We start from the raw sequence: 27,981 nt of genomic DNA on the forward strand, positions 1-27,981 counted from the left end.
GAGGACCAGGAACTCAGATTTTCCTGCTCCTCAGGGATGCCAACGACAGCCAGGAACTGCCAGGGACGGGCTCAGCAGTTCTGCCTCTGTCCCACAGGGAATCCATCCATCCATCCATCCATCCATCCATCCATCCATCCATCCATCCATCCATCCATCCATCCATCTCATTTGTGGCCTCTGCAATAACCTGACATGGGTGGGAAGGAATTAACCGTGTTCAGCAGGTGGATCCAATGTCTCTCCCAGTCCCCAAGGCTGAGGAAGAAAGGATTCTGTAACCCAAGAAGAAGCAGCAGCTCTGACTGTCCAGGAATAAAAGAGTCTCAGTGAGCAGCTCCTGGCTAAAGTTACCTGCAGGCAGAAAGGGGAGAGCTCAGGCAGTGCCATCAGAACCCCAGGTGTGCAGCCCTGCCTGAGCAATGCCGTGCCACACAAGTTCCATGATGGTGTTTTTCTGTTACCTTGGTTTTATCGCAATGCAAAAAGGGAATGTACAGACTGACAGAGTATGTTTGGAAATGGAAATAAAATTCCAGTTTAATCACTGATTAAACAAACCAGTGGTGCTCTTGGGAGGGGTCACTGGGAGTTTACGGATTGGGTGGGGACCTCAAAACCAAAAGAATGCCATGAGGGTGTCCCAGGCTTTTCTGGGGGTTTCTCCACCCTGGAGCCCCAACACTCAGAGTCAGTGCTGGCTCCTCAGGAAATGCCTGAGTGAGACTCGGGTGAAACATCACAAAGGCAGAGGTGAAGACAGAAAATGTTTCTTTGGATTCTCCCCTCTGGGTATAAACCTACCAGAGTGGTCTCATTCTGCAGCTCCAAGGGTGACTCCAGATATCCCTGGAAAGCAAGAGGCACCACCAACAGATTAATAATTGCACCTGGGGTTATTTCACGGAGGAGAATTGTTCCTATCTCATTGACCCATCAACCTGCAGTTCACCACCTCTCACCAAAGCACCAGAAACCCCATTTTAGATCAATGCTGAGCCCTCAGCTGCCACTGGGGAATGAGAGCAGAGCTCAGAGGCCTCAGCTGCACCTCAGGAATGAGATCACAGCACTGTCACTGCCAGTTCTCTGCAGCCCCAGGCTGGTGGGTCCCTTCCAGCTCAGGAGATTCCACAATTCCATGATTCTGTGACACGTTCCCTGCTCATACACTTGCCCAAACTCCTGTTGCCTCCTGAGGTGGGTCCCTGTGCTGGAGATGTCGTGGTCTGACCCAGGAGGATTTTTGTAACACCCTAAATTAAAGCCTGGAAACCTCACACACAATTAATTAAGGCAAGGCAGCGTCTCCCCAGTGCTGCTCTCTTCCTCCTCATGGCCCATCCCGTGGCTCTGTGAGGTGCCTCACGCTCTGGCACGGCCTCATTTGGACACAAATCCCACAGCAGATCCCTCTGGCACATGGGGCTCTCACACATGGGCACAGAGGCTGAGGCTTACACTGTCTTTGATGCACAGTCTGATTTTTTTATCCATGTTATTTTTCCTCCCTGATTCCGATCAGCAGTCTGTGGGCTGCTGTAATGCAGGCAGAGATCCATTCTTTTATCCTTGATATTTGAATAGTCAAACTTCCAGGTGCTACTGCAGCGTATCCTGTATTCCAAACATTTCCAAAGAACTGCTCCATCCTATGTAACCTAAAAATTCTCCCTCTCTCTATATCCGTTTCTCATTTTGAAAATCTGTAAGTCTGTTGGAATAAAAGTTTTCCATAAAGCTCTGAATCGAAGCGCATCACTGGAGCATTCCAGATGAGGCTGCACATTGGAAAAGCAGGGATGGGCTGCCAGAAGTGCCTCAACATTGGTGTCTGGTGTCATTTGAGGCGCCCCATGGTGTTCCTGTCACCAGAAAAAGGGGGAGATCCCAGTCCAGAAGGGAACATTCCACTATCCCAGGTTGCTCCAAGGCCAGGTTGGATGGATCTGCCTCCATCCCAACCATGGGAGCTGGAATTTACAGTGTGTGGATTTTCTGGGCTGTAATTCAGACTTTTGACTGGAAAGACTAAATTTCACATGCCAATGCTGAGACTGTCATAAAAGTAACATCAACATATTAATTTAATTAGTCACTTCCTGTCTTAATGGCTGCTGCTCTGCAAGCAGCTCCCAAGGAATTTGGGACAGCCAAGAATTTGGGACAACATCAACATCCAAGACCTGCAGCTGGGGAAGGAGCTGGAGCACAAAATACTTTTTTTTCTAAAACTCAGGAATTTGGTGCTTGACACATTAGGAAGAATAAAAAGGAAAGAACTAGAAACACCTAAAGAAACACAATTAATTGTTCAGACAAATCCCTCAAAGAGCTGCAAGGCTGTCCAGGGGCAGCACTGGTGTCCTGCTAAGGAACACAGAGATGTTCTAAATCTCAGGAATGCCGGCTGTCTCATTGGCTGCTGAAGCCACTTTTTCTTGTTGCCTAACAAATGAAGGCTGCAGGAGACCCAAACACCTGGCACGGGCACAGCTTCCCCCAGCACAGCCCCTCCTGAGCCCTCGGGAGCCATGGTGGGGTCAAACCCCAGCTCTGAGACCCCTCATTCCAGTCTCACTTTGCCAGGTTTGGGGAGCAGGGGGATAGAGCCAAGCCAGGGAGACAGAGCCAGGCCAGGGGGACAGAACCAAACCAGGGGGACAGAACCAAACCAGGGGGACAAAACCAGGCCAGGGGGACAGAACCAAACCAGGAGGACAGATCCAAACCAGGGGGACAAAACTAGGCCAGGGGGACAGAACCAGGCGAGGGGGACAGAACCAAGCCAGGGGAACAGAACCAAACCAGGGGGACAGAGCGAAACCAGGGGGACAGAACCAGGCCAGGGAACAGAACCAGGTGAAGGAGACAGAGCCAAACCAAGGGGACAGAGCAAAGCCAGGGGCGTGTCCCGAGAGCCCTGGGCGTGGCCGGGGGCGTGGCCATGCAATGGGGCAAGGGCCAATGGGGCCGGGGGCGGGGCCGGGGCGGGGCCGGAGCCGCTGCCCGTTGCTGCGGCGGGCGCGGAGGTGCAGTCGCCGGTTCGGCCGGGACAGGTGCGTTGGGACCCGTTGTTACGGCTGCGACAGGTGCGCTGGGGTCTCCCGAGTTCCGCCGGGACAGGTACGCGGGGCGGGGCGGGAGGAGGACGCACAGGTGCGGGAGGATCTGCCGGCCGGGCCGGGCCAGGTGTGCCGGGAGCCGCCGGTTGGGGCGGGACAGGTGCGGTGGGACCTCTCCCCCCGGTGCGGCCGGGATAAGAGCGCGGGGCGGGGGTTGGGGGCTCCGGGACCTCCCCTCGGCAGCGGAGCTACCCGGAGCCGGACCCGCCCGGGGGGCCGTGGGTGAGTCCGGGCCCCGCTCCGGTCATCCCTCCGGTCATCCATCCCTCCCCGTTCCCGGTCAGCGGCGGGGCTGGCCGGGGCTCGGGGGGCTGTGGGTGAGTCCGGTGATCCCTCCGGTGATCCCTCCCCGTTCCCGGTCAGCGGCAGGGCTGGCCGGGGCTCAGGGGCTGTGGGTGAGTCCGGTGGTCCCTCCCCGTTCCCGGTCAGCGGCGGGGCTGCCCGGGGGCTCGGGGCCCGCGCCCTCCGCTGCCCGCAGCCTCTCGGCGGGTCCGTGCCCGGGGCTGAGCGTGGTGCCCGTGGGTGGCCCGTTCCTGTGGCTGCTTGTAATGAATAGGCAGCTTCAGCCTTGGGCGAGCGGTGGTTGGTTTTCCTTTAGGGTTCTTTCCACGTAGAGGGATTTATATTCTGCTGTTAAACTTGTGGGTGAAGTTCTTAGAGGCAGGTTTGATGTGCTGTGCTGGATTGTGGCTCAGTCAGAGCCCTTCCTTTCCCTAACATCTGGCATCCCTGTCTCCATCTCCTCTGGTCTCTGTGCCACCTTCCACAGAACCTGCTTCCATTGCAGCAGGCAGAACTCTCATTGTCTTGTTTAAACCTTAATATCTGTTTTCTGAAAAATGAAATTTCTCTGAGTAAGCCACTCAGAAAAGGCACTAAAGAAAGCCCAGAGATACTTGAACACGCCAAAACTGTAAATGAATGAGAAAGTGCTAAGAATGTGGAATGGCATAAAAATGTGGGAGTGCAAGTTTCAAGGCATGTCAGAGTTCTGCTTCGTGTCATTTCTGGTGACTGAGATTCCAGATAGGCTGCTTCTCTTTCCAGCTGAATGTCCCAGCAGCAGGTACTGACTTTATAAAGAGATTTTTTCCTGAACAGGCCAGATTAACTCAATGTACCTGTGGCTTTGATGGAGAATGGCAGGGAAACAGAAGAACTCAATAGAGAGAAGATGCAGCCCTGAATGGGGCTGGTTTAGATGCAGTGGGATGCTCAGGCATCCAAACCAGGGTTATTTTCCAAACAATTACATTCAGTTTTGTTTCTCAGTGTTTCACTGAGCTGTTCCTTCCGTGTGTCAATGAGCACCTGTTCCGTGTGCCAGGGGAGCTCTGATGAATGCCCCGCTCCTGTTTCCTGGGCACAGCTGACTCTGCTCTGTGAAAGGCCATTTAAACTGCAGCCGGGCCTCAGGTGAGCTCCCTTTGGCTCAAGATTAGTCATAAAACAAAGTTCAAACTGTGGCATGGCACGGCTCGTTCAGCGTTGGTCTTTAACACGGGCAGAATTCTTTCTGTGGGATTTTCCAGCAGTAAATTCTGTCTGTAATTGTAATCTCTCTGTGTATTCTGAGGCTCCTGGGGATTGAGAGTGGAGGCTGCATTCTGCATCACAGAAATACTGGGTTTATTTGTGTATGCAATATGACTTTTAAAAAGGGAGAAGATGGAAATGAGACCCTTTGTCTTTGTGGCTGGTGATTTGTGCTGTTGTCAAATGCAGAGCACTCTCAGTGCAGCCTGGATCGAGGTTTACAGGGGACTTGGTGATGCAGGAATTTCAGAAAGTGACCCCACTATGGGTTTCTCTTGCTGGTTGGAAGGGGCTGTGTGCCTTTCAGAGGCTGAGGCTGCAGGTAGCTGCACCTGGAAAGGCAACATTGAGAAGTGGTTTCAGTTGTTTCAACATCCCCACAAAACCAGCGTCATTTGTTTGCAGCGATAGTTCAACCTGCACACTTGAAAATGCCACCAAAATCATAGTTCTGGTAAAACTTGTCCTGTCATGGTGTGCTGTTCTCTCCAGGACATCAGAGGAATTATGGAGTGTGAGAGAAAGGCCCATTCTTCCTGACGGCATCTCCCAGTGCAGAGTTGTGTTCACCTGCCCCCTGCTCCAGGCAGGGAACGGCGCTGGAGAGGCTTTTCTGTTCCCAGGGCTCCCATTCCAGCCCTGGGAGCTGCCAGACTCTGCCTGTGCCCCTGGATTCCCCTGCACTGAGGTGCTGCAGAATCCCACATCTGTCATTTCTGAGCAGGTGCATTCTGTACCTGTGAGGATTTCAGAAACGTTGTCTTTCCTCCCTTTGATTGGCCCCACCTTGTCCGAAGGTGTTTGTGTGTGACCATTTGTCCAGCAGACCTGGACTCACACTGGATCCAGAGTTCTGTGACTCTGCAAATCCGTTAAAGGAATTAATGGAAAATGCAAGGAAGAGCTCAGCCTGCCTGGAGCTGGCATTGCAGGCTCAGTTCACGCCCTTGCCACAGGCATTGTGTGACACCGGAGCACGGATAAAATATAAGAGGAAAAAAGGAAAGGCGTTCCCTACAGGCTTTATTTTTGTCTTATCAGAGAACTCTTGAAATTAATCTCCCCTCCTTTCCTCCTTCACGAAAGAAAACTATGTAAAAAATAAATCTGATACAGTCTTGTTGGCTTCTGTGGTAAAAACATGGATGAAATCTCTTCCCATTTCCAGGAGGATGGGATAGTTGGAGCTGTTTTTTAGGTAATTAATACTATTTAACTGATATTATGGTAACTAGTGTGACAGGAGGGGCACAGCTGCCTCCATGAACACGAGACTTGTTTGAGCTCACAGAGGAAACGCTGCTGTGCTGAGAGTGAGCACAAGAGTGAATGAAAAATGTTTGTATAGTAATTACATCCTCTTAGTTTCGTAACTCAAACCCTCTTACATAAATGCCAGCACGTTTGGTTTGAAACCGGAACGAGCCAGGGCACTTTGGGGCTTCCTGGAGCTCCTGTGTGTGTGTGTGTGACACAGGACTGTCACTCTGGCATCCTCGGTGTCCACAGCTCCCCTTGGTGCCCATGGCTTTGTCTCAATGGCATCTGCAGAGGAAATTATAACTGTTATCTGCTGCCTTTTTCAAGTCAGTTGGTGAACAAGATCCTGAGGGGTTTAGGACTGGGGGCACTGGGAGGCTGGGAGCAAATCACTCGGTGGGAGTTCTTTTTTGCTCACAGTTCCTATTGCTGACACTGTTCCTTCCTCCTGAGCAGGGATTTGGGCAGATAAGATGGAGCCTTCCCCGTTCAATAGAAGGCAATGGGCCTCCCATTCTTTGAAAATCACCGCCAAAGAGCTTTCCCTGGTCAACAAGAACAAGTCCTCGGCCCTCGCCGAGAGGTTCTCCAAGTAAGTGCAGTGGGGCTGGGCAGTTGTAGTAAACCCCTCAGGTTTAGCCAGGGCCCCTTGGAGAATAGAATGCTGACACAGCAGCAAAGAAGTTTCCTGTCTCCAGGGACATCCGCCTTGTACCTTATCCCTATAGCCATGGAAGGCAATATTGTGTTAAACCCTACCATTGGTCACTTATGGTCACTCTAACACCTTTGCCATTGGTCAGGATTGGATCCAGGCCAAGGGTATAACAGTAGCATACTGTACCCCTACTAACTCGGAAGAAGAAGAGCTGAGACCCTTCACGGACCCTACAATAAAGCCACACTCGTGGAACAGCCAGCGTCTTCTGCTTCTCCTCTCTCTACCCTCTGCTGGAGCCTTAGGCCAAGGGAAAAGCTACCTAGCAAGCAAAGCTGAAATCACAAGAGCTGCCTGATCACTAAGAGCTGAATATCTCCCTGCTTGCTAAGAGCTAACCCACGGCCTTGGTCTGAGAGCGAGCTGGCTTCTGGCACCCAGTCCCCTTGGGGACTGAGCTCTGGAGCTGGAACAGCTTGCATAGGATACGACCAAGCAAGGCTCATTTAGGCAGCCCCAGCTGTGTGGGGCTGACAGCTGCCACCGGAGCAGGCACTGCTGCTCTCACAGTTGCTGTGCCCTGCACAGACCCCCCAACAATCCCACCCGTGCCTCAGAGTGGTGTCCAAATGCTCCATTCCCTGAGGAGCCTTTTCAGAGCCTCTCTGGGGGAAGAATCTTTTCCTGATATCCAGCTTAAACCTCTCCTGATTTAGATAGAAAAGGAATATTAAGCTTCCCTTTTCTCTGAGAGAGGGATAAAAGGTTAAACTCAAACCATAAATATTGTATACCCTGAGAAAGCTGAGTGCTAATAACCAATGCATTCCCTGCGAAAGCCTTTATTTCCTTAAGGAATTATATAGGCTTCAGCTGGGGTTTTCAATGGGATTTGGGGAACTGAGAGTCTGAGGCTCTTGCTTTAATAGTGTAACAAAGTTTTGGAGTATTTGGATATTAAGTGGGGCAAACTTGATGGAATCTTTAGGAGAGGGACAGTTACACACCCACAGCCCCAGAGTTCCTCTGAGGAGCTCTGCCTCGGGGGGAAGCTGTTTGCTGTCACCACCTTGTTAAGGTAATTTATTCACTCGCTGAAGCTTGATTACAGAACCTGGTCATCTTGCTAAATGTTGATAATCCCTTGAAAAAGGCTTACTGGAAGTAATCCAAACTGCTATTCCTTAATCAAGTAGTGTCCCTCTACACAGGCTGGGTCAGTGCCTTGGAAAAACACAGTCCTGCTCTCTGGCTTTGCCACCCTGATGCCCACAGGGAGGAGTGTGTGACATTTAAGTGCTGTTAATTAAATATTTGTATGTGAAAACATTTTTCTCCATCCCACATAATCAGTTTTGTCAGGTCAGAGGCACAAAAGGCAGCAGCAGAGATTAGAATAAAGTGCCCTGTGCTGGGCTGGGACTCCTCAGTCATCGTCTGTTGAAAGTCTGCTTGACTTTCATCTGTGCTCCTCTTTGTTTCTTCTTCCAGTATTGATCCCTCTTCCTCCAGCATCACTTTCTCAGCACCTTGGGTTCAAATCTGGGCCCTTTATAGTGCAGAGATGTGGGTCAGTGTGTTTGCACGGATTAAAGAGGAGCAACAGCCTGCAACACACTCACTGCTGTGTCAAAAGCAGAATTCCACAAATAAGGAAAACAGAGACACCCTGTTGGATGCTGGCTTCCTTCTCTCTGAAGGGCTGAACTCTCCTTTAAAATGGCAAAATTTGTCACCGATTTCCATATTTCAAAGGCCAAGTGCAATCACCTTGTGCTGTAAGCAGTGAGGAGTGTGGAGTTTCCTGCAGCTCCTTAAAGGACTTTGATTCATGATCCAGGGTGGCTTATCTGCAGAGGGCTGCGATGGCTCAGCTGCCCGGGAGGCAAATGCTGAATGGGGGCAGTTCCCAGCCCACAGAGTAAAATCCTCTGGCACTTAGGGAGATTTTCGGCATGTGCCAAGCTGGAATTTGTTCTGGTTCAGCAGCTGCTATATAAAGAGCTGAATTATTCCTGCAAGGGGGCACAGCAGACAGCTGGGTGGCGGAAACAATACAGCTATTCCAAGGTAAACTGTCTCTATTTGGGAATCAGAGTGCTTAGGGAATGAAAAGTATTAATGGGTGTTATTATTGTAAACTGGATGACTGAAAATGTGTCTGTCACTTGGCTTTGTGTTATTTGCTGCTGTTTGTCCAGCCTCTCGTTTTAGTTCATGCAGGGAGTGGGGGAAGAAAAATCTCAGCTGTCTTCAGGAGCATTCAGTATTCTGGTTAAAGCTTGGGTTTTGTTTGTTTTTCACTCTCTCAAAGGTATCAGAAAGCTGCTGAAGAAGCCACTGCTGAGAAGAAGAGAAGTGTAAGTGTTCTATATAAGTGTTTGTTTCCTTATGAATAAGCACAGCCTGAAATCAGGATGGATCACCTGCATTAATATTGCTGTGACAGCTGGTTTTTGGAATATCAAAATTGCTGCTGTGTATCCTACAAAAAACCTGGCTTAGACACAGACTTTGCTTTTGCTTCATGCTTTTTCCCAGTGTAGAGGAAAGGAAAGGAAATGAAGTTTCTTGCCCAAAGCTGTGTTGAATCACCAATTCTCTCCTAAGCAGAAGGCAAAATGAGTTAACCACAAGCCAGGAATACCCACCTCCTGCTCTTAGCTGGAGGCACTTGTGTGGTGCCTCTTCCTTTCTTAACTAAATTTAAAAGTGCTTAAAAGGAGCCTCCAAGCCTCCCTGAAATCCAACACATCTTTGAGAGCTGTAGGATCTTCTCTGAAGGGACTTTGAGGGCTGTAAATGCCCCTGAATGAAGCAGCACCAACCTTTTTGGCTCTGTTACAGCCCCACATTCCTTCCTGTAACCTCCATTGCACTCAGGTGTTCAGAGGTCAGGGAGCCTTGGATGACAAAGGTTGCAGGGCTTTGTCCTGGTCCTCAGGGTAATTTGTGTTTTAAAGCACTGCCAGTATTTTCAGGGTCCATAGGAATGTTGCTGCTTTGATTTCTCTAATGCTTAGGGAGCTGCTGTTTGGGATGTAGGTGGGATAAAATAAGCATTCTAAAAATTACTTTTCAGTCTTAAATTTTCTTCAATGCTTGTGCCTGTCAATCTTCCTGTGATCAGGGAACAGGCAAATCTCAGGTAGGAGGGACTTGTGTTAGGAAATGTGCTGAGATTCTGGAGGTGTTCCCACAGAAACCTGTCACACAATTCTCAATATTTCTGTTCCATTACAACACTTCCCTTACATTTCTAATACTTTCTTTTCAACACAGTCAGCAAACACACTGATTTTTTTTTTTTTTGAAGTGTAAGTGGATTCAAGTCAATTTGCAAAGCAGTGTTCAAAATGCGACCAGAAGAGTAATAGGGTGAGAGACTTAAATCCCAATATAGCCACTAATGCTGGTTAATTCCTGTAAGCCTGGCAGCCCTGCTCCACTTGCAATGAGTTTGGAGTGGTCTCCGTAAGGGAGGGACAGGAAAGATGCAATGGTGGCAGGTATTGGGTTGGGATGGCTCGAACTCGGCTGGGCTCTGGGGAGAGGGAGCTGGATGGGAGGTGCTGCTGCTCCGGGTGTTCCCCTGGGGGTGAGGCAGTGCCAGTGACTCGTGTGGGTGTCCCCAGTGGTGCTTTTGAGTGAAATAGAGCAAAAATCCCAGCAAGTTACTGGTTATTTTTAAACTGGGGCAGAGGGATGCTTGTTGTGGGTGCTTGGCTTGAGCTTTGGCTGTGTGGTGTAAAATCTGGGAACTGAAATGTTGCAGAAACAGGTAACTCCAAGGATTTAGTGGTTTCTCAGAGCTAGTTTGTAGCTTTTGGAAGGCCTGGTAGTGTTGTCTTCTGAAGACACTGCAGCATTGAGTGAAATAGAACAAAAATCCCAGCAAGTTACTGGTTATTTTTAAACTGGAGCAGAGGGATGCTTGTTGTGGATGCTTTGGCTGTGTAGCGTAAAATCCTGGGCAGGTCTCTGGGAACTGAAATGTTGCACAAACAGGTAACTCCAAGGATATAGTGGTTTTTGAGAGCTAGTTTGTAGCTTTTGGAAGGCCTGGTAGCATTGTCTTCTGAAGACACTGCAGCATTTGGCACACCAGCCTTCTCCTATGGCTGTTGTGCTCCCGTTTCCTTGTTCTGGGGCTGGAGACCCTCCTTGTGTGGATTCGAGTCCCATTTCCTTCATATGTGGATTCAGGTCTTTTGTGTGGCATTTAACTCGTGGGCTTTGACTCCCTTTTGCCTTATAAGGCCGTTCCTGTTTGCTCACTTCCTGCCTTACTCCTGACTTTTCTCTTCTCCCCCCTCCTTCCTTCCCTATCCTGGATGCTTTCTCCATGTGGCACAGCTGGAACCATTCACAGCTGGCCGGGCGCGGGGATCGCTGCTGAGCTTCCTCCTGCATGGAAAGGAAGTGCTTCGGAGAGAGCTGCAGTTAACTCCTTGTTTTTTCTGCAGAACACAGAAAACCTGCCCGCTCACTTGACCAGGGGGAATCTGAGCGTGCTGAAGAAGAAGTGGGAGAATCCGGTGCGGGGCAGCGGGGTCGGCACCGGGCGCGCCCGTTCTCCATCCCCGGGGGCCGGAGCTGCCCCGGGCCGGCCGCAGTGTCCCGGTGACAGCGCAGAGCCCCGGGACGGTGGCACCGCGGAAAGCTGTGCGAGAGAGCCCCGCGAAATGGAAAAGCCCGAAGGCAGCGAGCGGTCCGAGTCTCCGGGGAGGATCGAGAAGTACAACGTGCCCCTGAGCAAGCTGAAGATGATGTTCGAGAAGGGGGAAGCGCCTCAGCCCAAGGTAAGGATCTGTCCCTCCCAATCCCGGAGAAACCAAAGCTGCTGCCTCCGCTGCATCAGGAAAATCCCGCGAGGGAGTGGCTCCAGCTATTGACTCTGCAAATATTGTGTTCATTGTTTTAGTGAAAACAGAACATCGCGCTGTTGGTAACTTACTCGAGCCACGCAAGTATGTGCGTGGTGCTCGGAGTTGTGGCAGCTCGTTGGAGTAAAGGGAATTTGCTTTGATAGGGTTCAGTGGAAGAGGGGGAAATAAGTATGGAATTTATTAAGTTTTGTAAAGTAAGTAGGGATTGTTTGTGTCTCGTGTGAAGATTACAGTGAGGTGTGCAAATGTGAATTGTGTAAAATGCATGTGTAGGTATTTATGTATTTTTTAATTTATGAAAAGTAAGGGAGTTTGAGCCCAGCAATCAGGACTGCTGCAGTCGAGTGTGCAAATGTGAATTGTGTAAAATGCATATGTAGGTATTTATGTATTTTTTAATTTATGAAAAGTAAGGGAGTTTGAAGAGAGCCCAGCAATCAGGACTGCTGCAGTCGAGATAAAGCACTAAGTGAAAGTTTGTGATATCTGTATCAGTATGAGTCGCCCAAACACACACACACATATAGTGAAATACTCCCATCCTTCCCTCGCTCTTCCCTCATCTTTGTGTCTTACAAAATGTTTCTTATCGAAAAAAAAAAAAATCTCACTGAGGGAAAACGAAGCCGAGGTGGCCAGAGCAGCTCCTGCCCTCACTAGTTTTGACTTGCAAATGCTCAGGGCTCGCATTTTTCTTCCAACTGCTCATGAAATCTGATCCCGCATGTGGACTGCAGCCGGCGTGTCCCGGGGGGAATTGCTTAACTCCAAAATGAGTTGCATATGCTGGGGACTTGCAACACAGTCCCGAGGCCTCGATGCTGGTGGATTTTCCAGTTTTCTCAGAGTTTCCTCTCCTCCTGGCTTTGTTTCACTGAGACTGGTTTTCTTGAAGTATTGACTAAAGCAAACGCATTTTGGATAAAAGTTGTTTCAAATGGAACGATTCAGGGCTCAGAGGAGCAACTCGGTGTTAAAGGGAATTTTGGGTCTGTGTGAAGTCATTTCACAACTTGCATTTTTGGAGTCTTTGTCATGGTGTGAGAGCTGCCCATGACAGACCTTCGCTGAACTCTTGCTGCAGGATTAATCACTCAGAATTCCCCGGGAATTCTGCAGATGGGCTTCGAGTAACTTTAGCTCAGCCTGGGGAATAAATTGTTTTGGAGCTGAGTGAATCTGAAACTGATAGTTTGTCAAGTTTAGCAATTCAAACACTGTTGAAAACCAACTAGAGCCAGTAAACACCATCCAGCAGGCACAAAACTGCCCGGGTTCGGTTCAAAATCCCGATTCCAAGTTAATCTGTTACGGTAGAAGGGAAAAGGAGAGTTCTGAAGTTCAGATGTGGGGGAGAGGGGGCGTGTTTGGAATTCCATTCCTGTTCTGGGAATTATCTGTGATGGGAGGACTGGGTCAGTGCAGGGAAGCTGTGGCACCCAGGTGTGGCTCAGCGAGGTGGGAGCCACGACAGCTCTGCAGTTGCCTCTCCCATTTATTTCCTGTGCTTTTTCCTGAGCGAGGCTTCATGGAACGGTTTTGGTGGAAAATTCCTTTGTGTCATTGAGTCCAACTGTAAATTCAGCTGAGGGAAGGCAGTTTTCCTTGGACTTCACTGAAGACTCGATGTGTTGGTGCTGTCAGAGCTTTGCTGGCAAAACCCGTGTGTGAACTGAGCAGCACCACGGCTGCAGGCTCGTGGCAGTGCTGATAAATCAACTTCCATGGTTGCTGGGGCAGGATCCAGGTCACAGCCTGGATCTCCTGATTCCATCTCCCCCTTTAAACAAACCTCCTCTCATTTTCAGGATTATGAGTAAAATCTCATCATTTATTCCCTCAGATCTTGCTCTGGCTTTGCAATAGATAGGAGGCAGATCTTTTATTGCATTTTCATGGAAACAAACTGCTGTAATCCCATTGGGGCAGGCACGGCAGCCTGGATTGGTTCAGCACTAAGCAAAGACTGGAACTGATAAAAGACCTGATGCTCAAAGGATTCTTCCTGTAAGTGATAGTGAAAGCACACCCAGGGGGAGGAGGATCAGATCTGCAACATTTCTGAAAAAGTTGTCTCCGGGCTGGTTTTGTTTTTCCTTTAAGGCAAAACCTGGCTGTGGTGTGTAGGTGACCTCGTGGCAGGGTCATGTCTGGCACAGGTGGTTTGTAATGAAATAGGTGGAACTTTGGTTTGGGTTTGTAATGAAATAGGTGGAACTGGATTTGGTTCAGAACTAAGGTAAAGACTTGTTTGGAATGATAAAAGAAGACTTGAGTTGGTTGTGAAAAGGTGTCTTGATTTGTAGGTGTATGAAAGGCATCACTGGGGGAAGATAAATCTGGAACTTTTTTGTAATAAAAGTTGTACTGGATTGGTGTTTGTTTGTTTGGCTTGTAAGTGCAAATAGTGGCTTTGGTTGTTGATAGGTGAACTGGTTGGGGTGTAATGTAGTGTCACATGGTGGTTTGTAATGAAATAGGTGGAACTTTGGGTTTGTAATGAAATAGGTGGAACTTGGATTTGGGTTTGTAATGAAATAGGTGGAACTTTGGTTTGGGGTTGTAATGAAATAGGTGGAACTTGGATTTGGGGTTGCAATGAAATAGGTGGAACTTTGGGTTTGTAATGAAATAGGTGGAACTTTGGTTTGGGGTTGTAATGAAATAGGTGGAACTTTGGTTTGGGTTTGTAATGAAATAGGTGGAACTTGGATTTGGGGTTGCAATGAAATAGGTGGAACTTGGATTTGGGTTTTTGCCCAACTCTGTGCCCCAGGCAAAGCTTCACCTGTGCTCACAGAGCTTCTGCACTTGCCCAAGTCTGAGCACTTGGGGCTTTCCACACACCAGGAATATTTTGGAATAAATTCCCACACACCAGGAATATTTTGGAATAAATTCCCACACACCAGGAATATTTTCTCTCCTTTCCAAAGCAGCAGAAGCTGTGCCCTGGGAATGATGGCCCAGCCACAGTGACAAATCCCTAAGGGTCTTCCTCCATGTGAGAGTTACCTTCCATGAGCCATGATCCTGCTGATTCCATCCATCAGTTGTAATGTGAAAAGTCCCTTATCTTCTCTGTTAAACATTTCCTTTTTCTCTTTTTTCCCCCAAGATAAAACTGTTGATATAAAATCTTCACATGTTTATAGGATATTTATGGATTTACTGAATATTTGTAGGCTTACTGAACTATCCCTGACCTGTAAAGCTTTTGCATTCTGGTTGTTGGGATTTTTACTCTGTTCTGCAGCTCCCCCACAGAAAAGCTCTTCAGGTGAAGTTGTAACCTGCAGATGGGAGGTGGCAAAGGGCAGCAGGAGGAGCTGGCAGGGCTCTGCACTTGGGCATTGGAGCACTTTTCCTTCTGCTGATTGAACTTTTCCTGATGGACCCTTTGGACCCCAAATTTCTGAGCTGCAAGAACCCAGACTGCTGGGCCCGGGGTGATGCTAAAGGGGACATTGACTGAAAAATCATCTAAGAATAGTTTTCATGGAATGAGGGAGCTGCAAGTCTTTGCAAGTGTGCAGGCACTCCCAGACCTGAGCCCATTGGTCAGCACAAGACTTGTCAGAGCTAAAGCTCTTTTCCAGTAAGAAAAGTTACCCAAGTCTTAAACCACAGAAATAGAAACTATTTCCCATGCTAATGGAAAATGAGGTTTTCCAGCTGCATTTTCCTTTCCTGGTGAAGTTGCTGTTTGTATGGAAAGCAGCCTGATTTTTCATAGTGATTATCTTATACTGCAGTTCTACAAAATAAAACTTTGGAATTTCCTTCAGTTTGGTGAGCAGCAAATAAGAAAGTCTTTGGAACTGAGGGGGAATGTGTGGTTGGAGCATCTTGCCAAACCTGCCTTTTTCTCTACATTAGCCTCAATCTGAATTTCCAACTGTGATTTAACTCTTCCTGGAGAGAGAACAAAGGTCCAGCACGTTCTAGGACTTTATAGGCTGACTTTCAGCTGTGAATACATCCTACCTTGATGGAGTCCAGTTTAACTGTGCTCAACAACTTTTATCAAAGCTGCAGAAATTTCTTTTTGTGCTTTCTTTTGTTGAGATTGAGCTTTGGGGAGTTGGTCTCAACAAATAAGAATAAAATCTGATTGAGGCAGGCAGAGCATCTGTGTGGTGCTCCCAGGACACCCTGTCCAGCTCTGCAGCAGGGAGTGATTATCCTGGAGATCTGAGAATATTTATCTCTAACACTCCTGCTTAAGCTTCAGCCTTATCAGATGTAATTAGGGAATTATTTGGTACTGAGTGCATGAACTATCCAAATCAAAACAAATAACTCTAGGTAACTTTTATTACAATATTATTAATTCCTTTTTCCGTGGCTGAAAATGATTTTGGATAAGTTGTTCCTTGCATCCTTTTTCTGATTTTAAATCTTTGTACAATGACTGTGACTATTGGCTTCAACAGAAATTGCATGAAATGCAAAAATCTAGACTGAAGTTTTGTGTATGTAGTGGGAATGACCTAAAAATCTGATCTTTGTGGTCCTTTTAAACCAAGAGAACTTCCAAAGGGCACTGCCTGACCTCTTCAAGTGTTTCCCAGGTGACAGAGGGTCAGGTACTCTGTGATCAAACTTTATGTTGGTTAAATAAGCTGTTACCTGCTAGACTTGTTGATTGCAGCAAAGCAGATTTGCCAGTGACACCTGTGCCTGTGCAGGGATCAGCCAGGGCAATCCCTGGGCGTGCAGGCGCTGATGGGAGGCTCTGTCCCCAGCAGGGCCCCCGGGAGCCGCGCAGGGCTGCGGGCAGGAGGATCTCGGAGAACAGCCTGGAGGACTCTGATGCTGCCCAAGGAGAGAGGAGCCACAGCACAGCAGGTCAGGAAACCTTGGGAGGGTTTGGCTGGGTTGGTTTGGGTTCTGTTTAACGGATAAATCTACTTTATACAAGAGGAATTTCCCTGGAGGTGTCCAAGGAGCAGCGGGATGTGGGGCTCAGGGCTCTGCTCTGGGGGACAAGGTGGGCAGCAGGCAGAGGTTGGACTTGCTGGTCTTGGAGGGCTTTTCCAATCTCAAGGGTTCTGTGGAATAAATTTTGCCTTTCCAAAATGGAAGGAGGTCCCTCAGCATCCCATTTAATTAGTGAAGCCTTGCTGGGAGTTTTAAACCATTCTGCTCTTAAGCACAGGAAACCCAGGCACAGGGAATAACCAAGAAATGAAGGAATCCAGCCCATTCTTTCCTGTGTCTCAATCCTAGAACTAGTTTTACTAGCCAAGGTAATTTAAGAAGCAGTGAACAGTCAATGTTCCTTCTGCCTCTTTGCTTCAATCCTCATCCCTCCTGACCAGACACTGAGCTTTGATTTAAACAAAGCTATGCATTTTTATCTGTTTGGAGAGCTTTATCTAGGAAACCATTTGCAATTTTTTGGGGTTTCCACCAATGGCTGGCACAGCTGCAGCTGTTCCTTGGGTCTCACTCCTGAGTGATACACATTGTCCTCACTGGCATGATCCTGGAGAGAAGGGCAATGTGTTTATTCTCCCCAAAAAGGATCTTAGCCAGAGTTATCTGTTATTCATGTTGGGTGTTTTTTACCAGGGTATCTTCTAGACACCAGTCCAGGACTCAGCCCAGACAAGGCAGAGAGCAGGAGGAACCTGGACATGCCCCGTTTATCAGAGACATCAATAAAGGACAGGCTGGCCAAGTACCAGGCAGCTGTGTCCAAGCAGGGCAGTTCCTCAGGCATCACTCCCATGGTAAGTCTTGGTTTGTGTGGAAGTGAATTTTGTCCCAGCCTGAGACTGGGAAGAAGCTCTTAAGGAAACCAGGCTGCTTAAGTTAATGCCATTCTCTTTGGAAAATAACTCTCTGCCCATAGGAGTAATTTCTGATGAAGAGTTGCCTCTTCTCTACAGAAAGAAATAAGTATATTTGCATCTTCCTGGAATAATGCTGAAAATTTTCCAAGGAATTAATTGCTGGCACCCTGACTGAGGTCCTTCTGAAGCATAGTTGACATTCTTTTACTTTGAGTGTCTGTAGCTCTCTAGATGTCTATTGTTTTTGTTTAAAAAAGAAAACTCAATTCTATGTTGTCCAGCATAGAATTTTGTAGGAAACTGAGGCACAGTGAGATGAAGTGACTTTGTGTCACACAGTGCTCAGAGCTTGGATCTCTTGGCCTGCAGCTTTGGGATCTCCAGTCAGTTTTCCTCACCTTTTACCTCCCTCAGGATTTCTCACCACTCTCTGAATCTAATTAGACTCTTGCAGTGAATGAACCTCTGCCTGTTTTGCAAATATTTGACCAGGAGCTGAACAATTAATGAAGTGTTACAGCTGAGGAGGTTTCAGGAATCTCAGCTTTTGTTAAAAACTGCTTAGGTACATTTGCTGGAAGTTTCTGATAGTTTTGCTGAATGATGGGAATTTACATTGCTCAAGTATTACCTTTGTCAACCAGAGCAACAGATTTGAAGAGGAAAGGCCTTTGAAAGCTGGGAAATTTGCCCTGGAAATGAGAGCCTGAAGCACTGGTTCTCCCTCAGAGGACAAGGAGTGTCTGTGGAGAACCAGGCTTCTTCTGAGCCCAAATGATTCCTGAATTTCATCTGCACATGGGTCAGATTCCCCAGCTGTGGGAGAAGGGTCAGTAAAACCTTCCCTGCATGAATGGAAAGTCCTTGCAGCCACTGCAACAAATCTGATTAACCTAATTGCCCATTTCTGCCTCCTGTGCCTTGCCTGGGCTCGTTTCCTGATGCCTTTTCCAGTTTGGGACTCAGAGTGGTGGCTGAGTAACGAAATTCTGTCCTGATGGCAAAAGATTTGCCATTTCTCCAGAGGCTCCTGTTTGCAGCCCCCCAGTGCTCTTGGTTTAGTGTCAGTCCAGCCTGATGCTCTCAGGATGCCCCATTTGGGCACAATCTCTTCCCAATTGGACCTGGCATGTGGACAAGGGCAGGGGGATGGATTCCTGAGGCCAATGTTTGCCACTGTGCCAACAGCAGCCCTAACCTTGGGATCTTTTCCTTCCCTGCTGGCAAAGCAACCAGAGAAGTGGATTTATGCTATGGAAGTGTATTTGTGCTGCCCCTCTCATACCTGGGCTAGCCAGAAAGCCAGAATCTCCTGGGAACAGCTGTTCTAGGGCATTAACAAGGCCTGGATTAAACCTGCTGGACACTTGGTTCGAGTGGGGATGAGGAACAATGAGTTCTGTGTGTTGGAAGGGGAAGGAAAGGTGCTGGACAGCAGATACAGAGATCTAAGCGTTAAAATTCCAACATTTGGTACAAATCTCTTGGATGTGGTTGGCTTTGTGGAGATTTGTTTCCCAGTGCAGGAAGATGCTGGTTTTGGCATGTGGCTCTTCCTCTTTCATGTCACAGAGAAGAAGCCTTGTGAAAAGCACGAGGCTTCCAATGATCTTGTGTCCTGGGGCAGTGAAAGAAACACGAGGTTTCAGTGGATTTTATTGGTTTTAAAGTCTGAAAGATCCTTCTGTGAAAGTCTTCAGTCTATCAAGAACAAAGATCTCAGGAAAACAGAGTCAGGGTTTTGACTAGAATTGAAGCAAATGTGGGATTTGCTTTTATGTCATATTGTATTTAGCAATTACACCGTACTTTAGGCAGAGCTTGTATGGAAATACTTGTCATTCCAAGTGAAAAGTTTCCCTTTCTTGAAAAGGAAGATGTGCATTGAGCAGGGAATACTTAGGGGTTGATTTTTAAACAGGAATTTGGAAGAAAAGGGTTGCTCAGGAAAACACTGGCATTGCCTCCTTAGAGCACAGTCAAATCCTACAGCCTGATCCTGCTCCCTCACTAGAATGTCACTTAACAAGTGTCTGTACATTCTTCAATTATCACTCCACATACTAGAAAAACAGCTTTTAAAACATTTCAAGAAAAATGGAAAGCATTCCCTAGAATGAAATTCCTAAGTATTTTCTTAGGGGAAAAGAACCTGTCACTTTTCCAGTGCTTTGTCCTATAGAGTGAGATTCAAGCCAGTGAGAGTGAACTCAAGAATTACAAATCTGGGCAGAAGGAGAATATGGCACCAATTGAGGACTGCAGTTCCTGTCAGGATGGGGAGAAGGTAAGATGTCTGTGCTGGTGGAGATCAAGGGCTTCAGTTTAAGTGGAACTGGCTGTGGAAGCACAGCTGATGCACTGGTTCCATGTTCCACATGCCATCTGGGAATTGAGCGTGAGCAGCAGCTGATGCAGATTAGTTACATGCTGCAAAATTCCTGTTTAAGTTGTTCTTTTTAGGCTGTCTCTAAGTGTCTGTGGAAGAGAATGTCTAGAGATGAGTTTTTCTCTCTTGGTAGGTTTGTTTTATGGTGGTTTTTTTATAAACGAGAAAATCCCCACCAATTTAAAAAAACCTCATGAGCAGCTTTGTATGGCCCAAGTCAAAGGAGTTTGTCACTGTTTCCTCTGCATTTAGAGGCTAAATTTTAGGGTAACTGAGAATGGCAGTTTGGGCTGGTTCCTGGTTTTGAGCTCCAGCTATAAATTGAGACTCTGTAAACTGGACTGGAGCATTTGTTCCCTGAGCTGGGGACAGCAGACGGGATAAAAGTAGCTGAATAATAATTGGGGTACTGTGTATTCCATCCAGGCTGAACACGTGGCAGCTTAATGCCAGGAGGGCTTTTAGAGCTTTTCAGCCTTCCTTGGGCAAGGGGCCAAATCTTTGCTTTCAGCTGTTCCTCAGAGACAGCTGAGCAGCTTCGTGTCTGACTGCTGAGGCTGCTTCCTGCTCCAAGGTGAGCTCATTAAAAGAGCACCTGTTAAATCACAAGATCTCCCACTTGTGAATGGAAGATTTGAATAAAATTTCTTGTGTTCAGCTGTAATTGCAGAGTTACTTGTTGAGGTGTCCAGGTGCAATGAGAACCTGAATAGAGCATTGTTTGGGAGCCAGGATTGTCCTTTGGAAGGGACGTGGTGAACTTGGAAATGAGCCTAATTAAAGCTGCTTGTCGTTAGTGTCAGGAATGGGAATCCTGTGGCAAAAAGGGAACAAAAGCCACTTCACTGTGTCATTTTTCACACTGCACCCGTGGCACGTTCAGTAGCCAGACGTGTGGGACTCCAGCAGCCTCAGAACACGTTCATGCTCTGCCCAGGACACTGGGGCACAGCTCTGCTTTCAGCAGAGGATGTTCGTACATGGAACTCCTCATCACCTCCTTAATTTACAAATTTCAGTTGCTTGCAATGGACTTTTCAATCATTAAGGTGAATTAGTGATGATTTGCAGTTAATCTTGTTACAGTACTTTAGTTCCTCAGTGTAGCTACTTAAAACTATTTGATTTAACAGAAATAGTGCCAAGTTTAATAAAGAGTTATACATCAAGAGCTTTATCTGTAGCAGGTTTTGTTCATGGTTGCATTTGATGGTTTTAAAGGCCTTTTCCATACTAAACAATGCTATGATTCTGTGTAGTATTTGAAACTGGTTTAGATCCAATTCCTCTAGTTTAAGTTATTTTTAAAATTACAAATTTGTTTCTGAAGGAGGATAAACAAGGAAGATCTGGCCTTGGAACAGGCTTATGGTTCAACAAAAGCTTTTTTAAATTTTTTTTTTCCCAAGAGCACAGTCTCTGCTGAATGTCAGAGATTGGTCAAAATTGGAGGGAACCATGAGATTTCCAGTAAATGTGCTGCTTGGGGTCAAGGGATTTGTAAGTGAGAAAACCTGGGAGGAACCTCAGCAAATCAACCAAGATTTCTGAGCGTTGATAAAGGTGTACCAGGAAACAGAAATCTGATGTTTGCATGTGTGAAGCCTGTGAGGGTGCGTGCCTTGTGGCAAGGACTCTCTTTACACTCAGCTGGACCCTTCTGTGCCTCAAAAACAGCTCCTTTCCTGAGCTCCTCAGTCTCTCCCTGTCTCAAACTGCCTGGTGCCTTCCTGGGGCCGTGACTGTTCACATCTCAGGAGGGCAGAGGTTCTCATGTTCTCATTTTCTCTTGCAGGTTTCTGTAGGTGAGAACAGCTCATCTTTGCACTCTGGTCTGCTGGAGGATGGCCATGGTGAGCCCTATCAAGTGATTAATTAATAAAAACTGTTTTGTACTAAAAAGCTGTCCTGTGCCACAGACTTTATAAGAATTTCTTTCATGTTTAGAAGTTCACTTGCAGCTGTAATTTTAAGAGACTTCTAACTCCTTTTGCCCTGATTGAACACTTTTAAGTGTTCATCATTTAACTGGAACTGAGACTCTGATGAGGCTGGTGAGCATAAGCTGCCCAGAGTTTAAAGCCATTGTAATTGCCTTTTCTCCCTCAGCTGGACAGTCGGAGAGCGAGGCAGAAGCTCAGAAAGCTGTCAGCCCAAAGCAGCAGAACCTTGGTGCTAAAGCAGCTGGCCAGGCAGAGGCCTCTCCTCCAAAAGCCGTGAAGGTAACGCAGCTCCTCAAACCTGGTGAAGGTTAAAACCAACTGATGGTTCATACTGAAAAGCCTGAATGTGTTTAAGCATAAAGGTCTGGCAGTAACAGGATCAATACCTGCTCCTTCCTCACCAGAGTGTGATTGTGAGGGCACTTTAATTCAGGGTGGAAAAGCCCTTCAAAGCTTCAGGTGTTTTGCAGAGACTGGGTGGGAGTTTCTTCTCTCTGGGACAGTTCAGTGTGGCAGGGGATGGTCTCAGGGCTTGTCTGTGCTCCTGGAGATGGGCCCTGAGCTCCTGGTACTGATCTTCAGAGCCTTTAGCAAGCTGGGACTTGGCTTTGCTCCTCTTCCAGCTCTTCCCAAGGTAACTACAACTGGTAGTAACTTTATAGCGAGGGTGTTGCTGCCACTAGGGGCAAGCACCCGCAGCCCCCGATGTGGTGGGCGGTGCAATGGTGTTTATTAACGGCTAACCGGGGTCATTTCTAACGGGGGTAACGGTAAAAGGGGAGGGGGTTTGCCTGAGCGTAACATCGCGATATCTTGAGCCCACATGAGGGCAGTGTGGTGCCTCACTCTATAAAAATCAGGTTTGGCTTTCTGAAAAATGAGTCTTTGATGTCACAGTTTCCTTAGGGAGCGATAAAGCAGATGGAGAACTTTGGTTCAGGGATGTATTTGCTAATCTGATTAGATAACAAATGGCAGCACTGGACAGTTTTGCTCAGGCTGTATTTGCCCATCACATGTGTTGGCTGGGGTTGGGATGCTGAGTCCCCAGGCTGCCACACACTTCCTGGCTCCCTCCCGAGGAAACAACTGGGCTTTTGTTGTTTTCCCCATCTTTGGGAGGAACAGCCCTGGGCTCAGAGACTGGGCAGATCTGCCTTCCCAGTGTGCAAAGGAGGAATGCCAGGATGGGAAATCTGAGCTGCCACTGGGAGTTGTGTGATCCTGGTCTGTGACACAAAAGCTGCATGTCCTGGTGCTCTCTTTCTCTTGATATTATCAAAAGCGTTTTAGCCTTTTGCCCAGTTACTGCTTTAGATGCTGCACTGTGTGAGATAGAAGCTGCTGTTTATTCATGCAAGGTTCCTATTTGTCTCTTCCAGCTTCTGTCTCCTGTTCTTGGTTCCTAACCTCTCCTCCTGCCTTCTGCTTCCCTCCTAATGTGAGCTCAACTCTCAGCTTTCTCTCAAGTCCTTTTTATACTTCTTGGGCCTCATCTTCCTCCTGTAGCTCCTATTTGTAGTATCCTGGAAAGGAATTTTTGTCTCTTCACAGCCCAAAACGCCTCTCCAGCCATAGGGCTCCTTGTATGCAAGTAAGTCCCTCTCCTTGGTGGGGATGAGATTGCAGAAGCATGTGCCAGCACTGTGGTGTCACCATGCAAAACTGAGCTTTAGGGAGAAAATCTTTTGGGGGCAAGCACATTTTTACTGCCTTGCTCCATGTGGCAAGCACAGGGGATTACATTTTTGTTTGCATCAGTAAATATATTTTTTTTTTGAGATTTTGTTTAGTGACTCAAGATGCAGAGTTTTGACAGCACCTAGAAACTGGATTCTTTTCAAAAGGAATTCTAAATTTTGTTAGTGAAGCTGTTATTATCAGAACTTTAATCTACTGTAACTTCAAGCAATGCCTGGAAACCCTGAAATACATATTAAAATGGAATTAAATTGGCAGCAAACTTTATGGTTGTGACAAAGTGACTTGAGCTGGCTCCATCTTCAGCAATCTGCCCTTCCATGCTGGAACTTTCATTCCTAACCATTGTTTCTAGAGTGTTATAAATAAATTTCTGTGATTATGTCTTCCTGTGACCTTCCTGCTTTTTCTTTAGCCATCAGATTTTCCGTAAATCTTTTTGTAAGTTTGTAGCAGGTAATTCTTTGCCAAGGAAAATCCACATTTATAAGTATGTCTGAGCACACCCTGGAGTGGAGGCTGGGCTGCTAAATCGCTTTTAATCAACATGCAGCCTCAAAATGTCAATGTTGTGTTATTTCATTTCTCCTGTAAAGCGCCCTCCCCATTGGCCAGTGTTAATGGATTTCAAGAAGTAAATGGCACCCACTGACCTTTCCTGGTGGGCAATGTTCTTGCTTCCTTGATGCTGTCTGAAAACAAACGTGTGATCGTTGCACACAGCAGTGACACTCGACTCCTCAGTGCTCAGGTTTATCCTTGCACTAAACCCTCAGGAAATTCAGTAAGCACATAAGAATTTTAGCTGTTTAACCTCAAAGCTCTGCTCACTTTGAATCTTGAGCAAGTTTGGGGGGCTGTGAGTCCTGAAACCTGAGCAGGGTTTCTTTGGGATGGAGCTGGAGTTGTTTACAAGTGAAGCCAGGAGTGTTTCCTGCTGTTGTATTGGTGCTGAGACTATTTCCTCCTCTTTGAGAGAAAAGATTTAACAAAAATGGAACATTTCAAACCATTGGGCAGCCTGTTTCCCTCCTTTCCTCTCCCATCCTGTACATTGTGAGGCTATTTCAGCTCTTCTGGTGGACAGTGTTCCTGACCATGACATAGATGATCTTCAAGGTCCTTTCCAACCCAAACCATTTCAAGATTTTTTTTTTGCACTATTTTTATTATTTTGGTAAGTCTCACACTGATTGTAATCAACTGGAATACTTCATCATTCTCCTATTAATAAAAACAGCTTGCAGCAAAGGATGAGACAGCTTTGGGGAACAGGCTCAGTTTTAGTGCTCTCATTGTTCTTTCCCAGCATGTGATGCTTCAGCTGTGGGATTCACTGGGGTGAAATCTTGGTTCCCTGTCAAGCCTCAGCAATCCCACGAGCCTGTTGGATCTTCTCACTGTGCCCCAGACTCTGCTGCACCATAATGAGAGAAAGTGAACTCTGCAGTTGTTGAGAGTTCAGGAAGCCGTGCGTGAACCCACGCCAAGTCCCCAGCGGTTGATGTGTTTTCCAGTTAACAAACTTTCTCTTTTCCCTCTAGAAATTCCAGTTGCCAATGAAGGAAACCTGTGTTGGGTGTCAGAAGACTGTGTACCCCATGGAAAGGCTCTTTGCCAACCAGCAGGTGTTTCACATCAGCTGCTTCCGCTGTTCCTACTGCAACAGCAAACTCAGGTGTGTGCACTGCTCCTCTGGCTGCCCTCTGGGAAGTGAATTTTCCTGTCACAGCTGAGGGAGGTGCTGCTCAGGCCTAGCTGAGCTGGAAGTCACCATAATCCAGTGATTTGTGTAGGAGAGGTAACACAGGCCTACTTGTGCCAGTGCTTGGTGCACTTGATGCCATTTTTAATCTCTTAATGTAATTTTATGTGGGGAAAAGTAGAATGTCCAGCTTTGTAAAGAATTCCTAGGAAGAGCCATGCAAACCCTGAGGGCTGTAAGCTTGTTGTTTGAACATGTGGGAGACTGAAAGGGAATCTCTTCTGTAACACAAGTGGTGTTGGGGCCCTTAGCTCTGATGTTTGATCTGTGTTTCCTGAACAGCCTGGGGACGTACGCCTCTCTGCGTGGGAACATCTACTGCAAGCCTCACTTCAATCAGCTCTTCAAGTCCAAAGGCAATTACGATGAGGGCTTTGGACACAAGCAGCATAAGGAATTGTGGGCAGGTAAAACTGAATGTGAAGAATCCCCGGAGAAAACCATCCATGGTGTGAATTCACCAGACACTCCACAAAGCCCAGGAGTAGAGGATGCCCCGATTGCAAAAGTGGGAGTTCTGGCAGCAAGTATGGAAGCAAAAGCTTCAGCTGTGCCTGAAAGGGAAGAAAGACCAGCAGAAACAAAAAAGCTCAGGATTGCCTGGCCACCTCCATCTGACCAAAGTACCCAAGGAAGTGCCTTAGATGAGGGCATCAAAGTACTCAAACCCAAGTGGCCTCCAGAAGAAGAGATTTCCAAGCCTGATGTGCAGGAGGATGTGGATCTGGATCTCAAAAAGTTAAGAAGATCTTCCTCGCTGAAGGAGCGAAGTCGCCCCTTTACAGTTGCAGCCTCATTTAGAACAGTATCTGTTAAAGGCCATAAAACAGAGAATTCACCATCTCCTTCCAAGGAAGAGAGAGACACATTGAAAAGGAGTGAGGAACTGGAGAGAGAGGTTGTTGTAGAGAAAAAGCAAAAGGAAAAGAAGGTTGAGCCTAGGAACATCCAGAACTCCGGGGAGAAAAATGAGGAGGAAGAAGGGGAATTGTCGGGTATCAAAACAGCAGAGCAGAACATTGTAGAGAATGGGCAGATGAATGCAGACACAGATGAGGAAGAACACGCTACAGAGGAGCCAGAAATTCCAAAGGAAGAACTCCTTGAACCAAATTCTCCTAAACATTCCAGTTTAGCCAATGTTGTGACCGCTAAGGAATCATCTCCAAACCAGAACCGCAAATCCCAAGACGTTGGTTTTTGGGAGGGTGAAGACGTGGAAGATCTGTCTGTGGAAGAACAGATCAAAAGGAATCGCTACTATGAAGATGATGATGATGATGAATAAATTGGCCTTTTACTAGAAAACTTGCTGCAAGGTGCTGGGCCTTTTGAAATTGATATTTTTAGCTTTAACAAACAGCTCTCCTGGATGAAGTGATGCTGCACTGCACATCAGCATTAAGGGAATCTACATACAAATTATCTCAGCTAGAAAACTCTGGAAGCCTGCAAATTCTTTAGGTGCATGGAACAAGTGTCTGGCTGTGGGATGGCTTCAGCAGGTAGGGTCTGTCCCCAGCATGAGAACAGAGCTGTTCTCTGTCTTACCCCTTTGAGCTTCAATAGGTATTTCACTAACAATTCCTGGAATTCCACTGTACTTGCCGTGCTGGTGTGGGACACACCACCCGTGCCACTCCAAATGCTACTGCAGTGCTTAGGGACCAACTTCAAAGGGACTTTCTGGCCTGCTTTAAAATGGTCACTTAATGCACTTTAATACATGGAAAGGGCACAACTGGGCTTTTTTTTTTAATAATAAAAGCATCTCTGTGTGTAGTGTCCAACAACTAAAGCATCCTAAATGGAGTGCAATGTGAATTTCTGTCTCAAACCTGCCTGTGATCAGTTGAGGAGTCCCTGCACAACTGGAATGGTGCCCGTTGCTGGACCAGGTGTATTTCTGTGCTGTGCTGGCTGCCAGGTCTCTGCAAAAGACAAGTGAACACTTTGGAGCAGCCTGCAGGGCATTACTTCTGCATTTCACACACATTTGAAGTGGAGTTTTTTGTTTGTTTTGTTGTCATTTCTTTTTTTTTACTTGGAGTTCTTCATCATCATTTTAAACTGCAGATAAGATTTTTAAGGCCTTTTGACAACTCTGAAATCCTACTTTTATCAAGCTGCCATAAATCTTTTCCTTACAGCTGTGAAATTGTGCTGCATTGCAAAAATCTCTGGAATCAGTGACACTTTCAGATTGCCAGTGTTGAAGATCAGAACATTTTTTAACTTGACTTCATTTATTTTACAAAAATAAAATCTTGAATGGGGGGAGGAGGAGGCCCTTTTTTTTATTATTAGCTTTTATTTGTACTGTATTCTCAAGAGAATTAGATCTTAATGATTCTTGAGGTGTAAAATATTCTGCTTTCTTACCAGTTCTGCTAATGACAAAACCTTCAATAAAGTTTGGGTCATTTCCATTTTAACTGGAGTCTGGATTCATCTTGTTTCACAGAGAGACAACGTTTAAAGGGTCATAGAATTGTCATGGAATCATGGAATGGTTTGGGTCAGTGGGGACCTTAAGCCTCATCATATTCCCTCCTCTACCATGGCAGGGATGCCTCCCACTATCCCAGGTTGCTCCAAGCCCTGACCAACCTGGCCTTGGGCACTTCCAGGGATGAGGCATTCTCTGGGAAATCCATTCCAATGACCTCCCACCCTTACAGGGAGGAATTCCTTCCCAAAATCCCCTCTAACCCTGCCCTCTGGCAGTTGAAAGCCACTGCCCCTTGTCCTGGCACTCCAGATCTCTCTCCTGCAGCTCCTTCAGGGACTGGAAGGCCACAATGAGGTCACCCCAAATCATCCCTTTTCCAGGCTGAACAACCCCAATTCTCCCAGCCTTTCCTCACAGCAGGGCTGCACCATCCCTCTGCTTCTCCTGGTGCCTGCCCTGGAC

The 27,981-nt window shown here is 47.1% G+C and overlaps 1 protein-coding gene across 7 annotated transcripts; it reads left to right on the top strand.

Moving 5' to 3' along the window:
• The first annotated feature begins 3,004 nt into the window (after positions 1-3,004).
• On the top strand, positions 3,005-27,502 carry LIMA1 (LIM domain and actin binding 1). Of its 7 annotated transcripts, none has more exons than XM_064734946.1 (11): positions 3,005-3,126; positions 6,378-6,513; positions 8,894-8,939; positions 11,046-11,381; positions 16,217-16,319; positions 17,046-17,206; positions 19,452-19,556; positions 21,454-21,511; positions 21,768-21,880; positions 24,847-24,980; positions 25,350-27,502. In XM_064734946.1, the coding sequence occupies exons 2-11, from the start codon at positions 6,395-6,397 to the stop codon at positions 26,353-26,355; spliced, it is 2,181 nt and encodes a 726-aa protein (XP_064591016.1). In that variant the 5' UTR covers positions 3,005-3,126; positions 6,378-6,394; the 3' UTR covers positions 26,356-27,502. The 7 variants fall into 7 exon arrangements, with proteins under 7 accessions (XP_064591016.1, XP_064591021.1, XP_064591017.1 ...); XM_064734951.1 differs by having other exon boundaries at positions 16,220-16,319; XM_064734947.1 differs by having other exon boundaries at positions 3,005-3,092.
• Positions 27,503-27,981: the final 479 nt, after the last annotated feature.

Source organism: Zonotrichia leucophrys, chromosome 29, assembly GCF_028769735.1.
Source record: "Zonotrichia leucophrys gambelii isolate GWCS_2022_RI chromosome 29, RI_Zleu_2.0, whole genome shotgun sequence".
Taxonomy (NCBI): domain Eukaryota; kingdom Metazoa; phylum Chordata; class Aves; order Passeriformes; family Passerellidae; genus Zonotrichia; species Zonotrichia leucophrys.

Excerpts from the sequence above, each read along its gene's own strand:
- LIMA1 (XM_064734946.1), top strand. The coding sequence starts at position 6,395 with ATGGAGCCTTCCCCGTTCAATAGAAGGCAATGGGCCTCCCATTCTTTG. Across the intron at positions 21,512-21,767 it reads TCTGCTGGAGGATGGCCATG|CTGGACAGTCGGAGAGCGAG; the intron begins GTGAGCCCTATC and ends TTTCTCCCTCAG. Across the intron at positions 21,881-24,846 it reads CTCCTCCAAAAGCCGTGAAG|AAATTCCAGTTGCCAATGAA; the intron begins GTAACGCAGCTC and ends TTTTCCCTCTAG.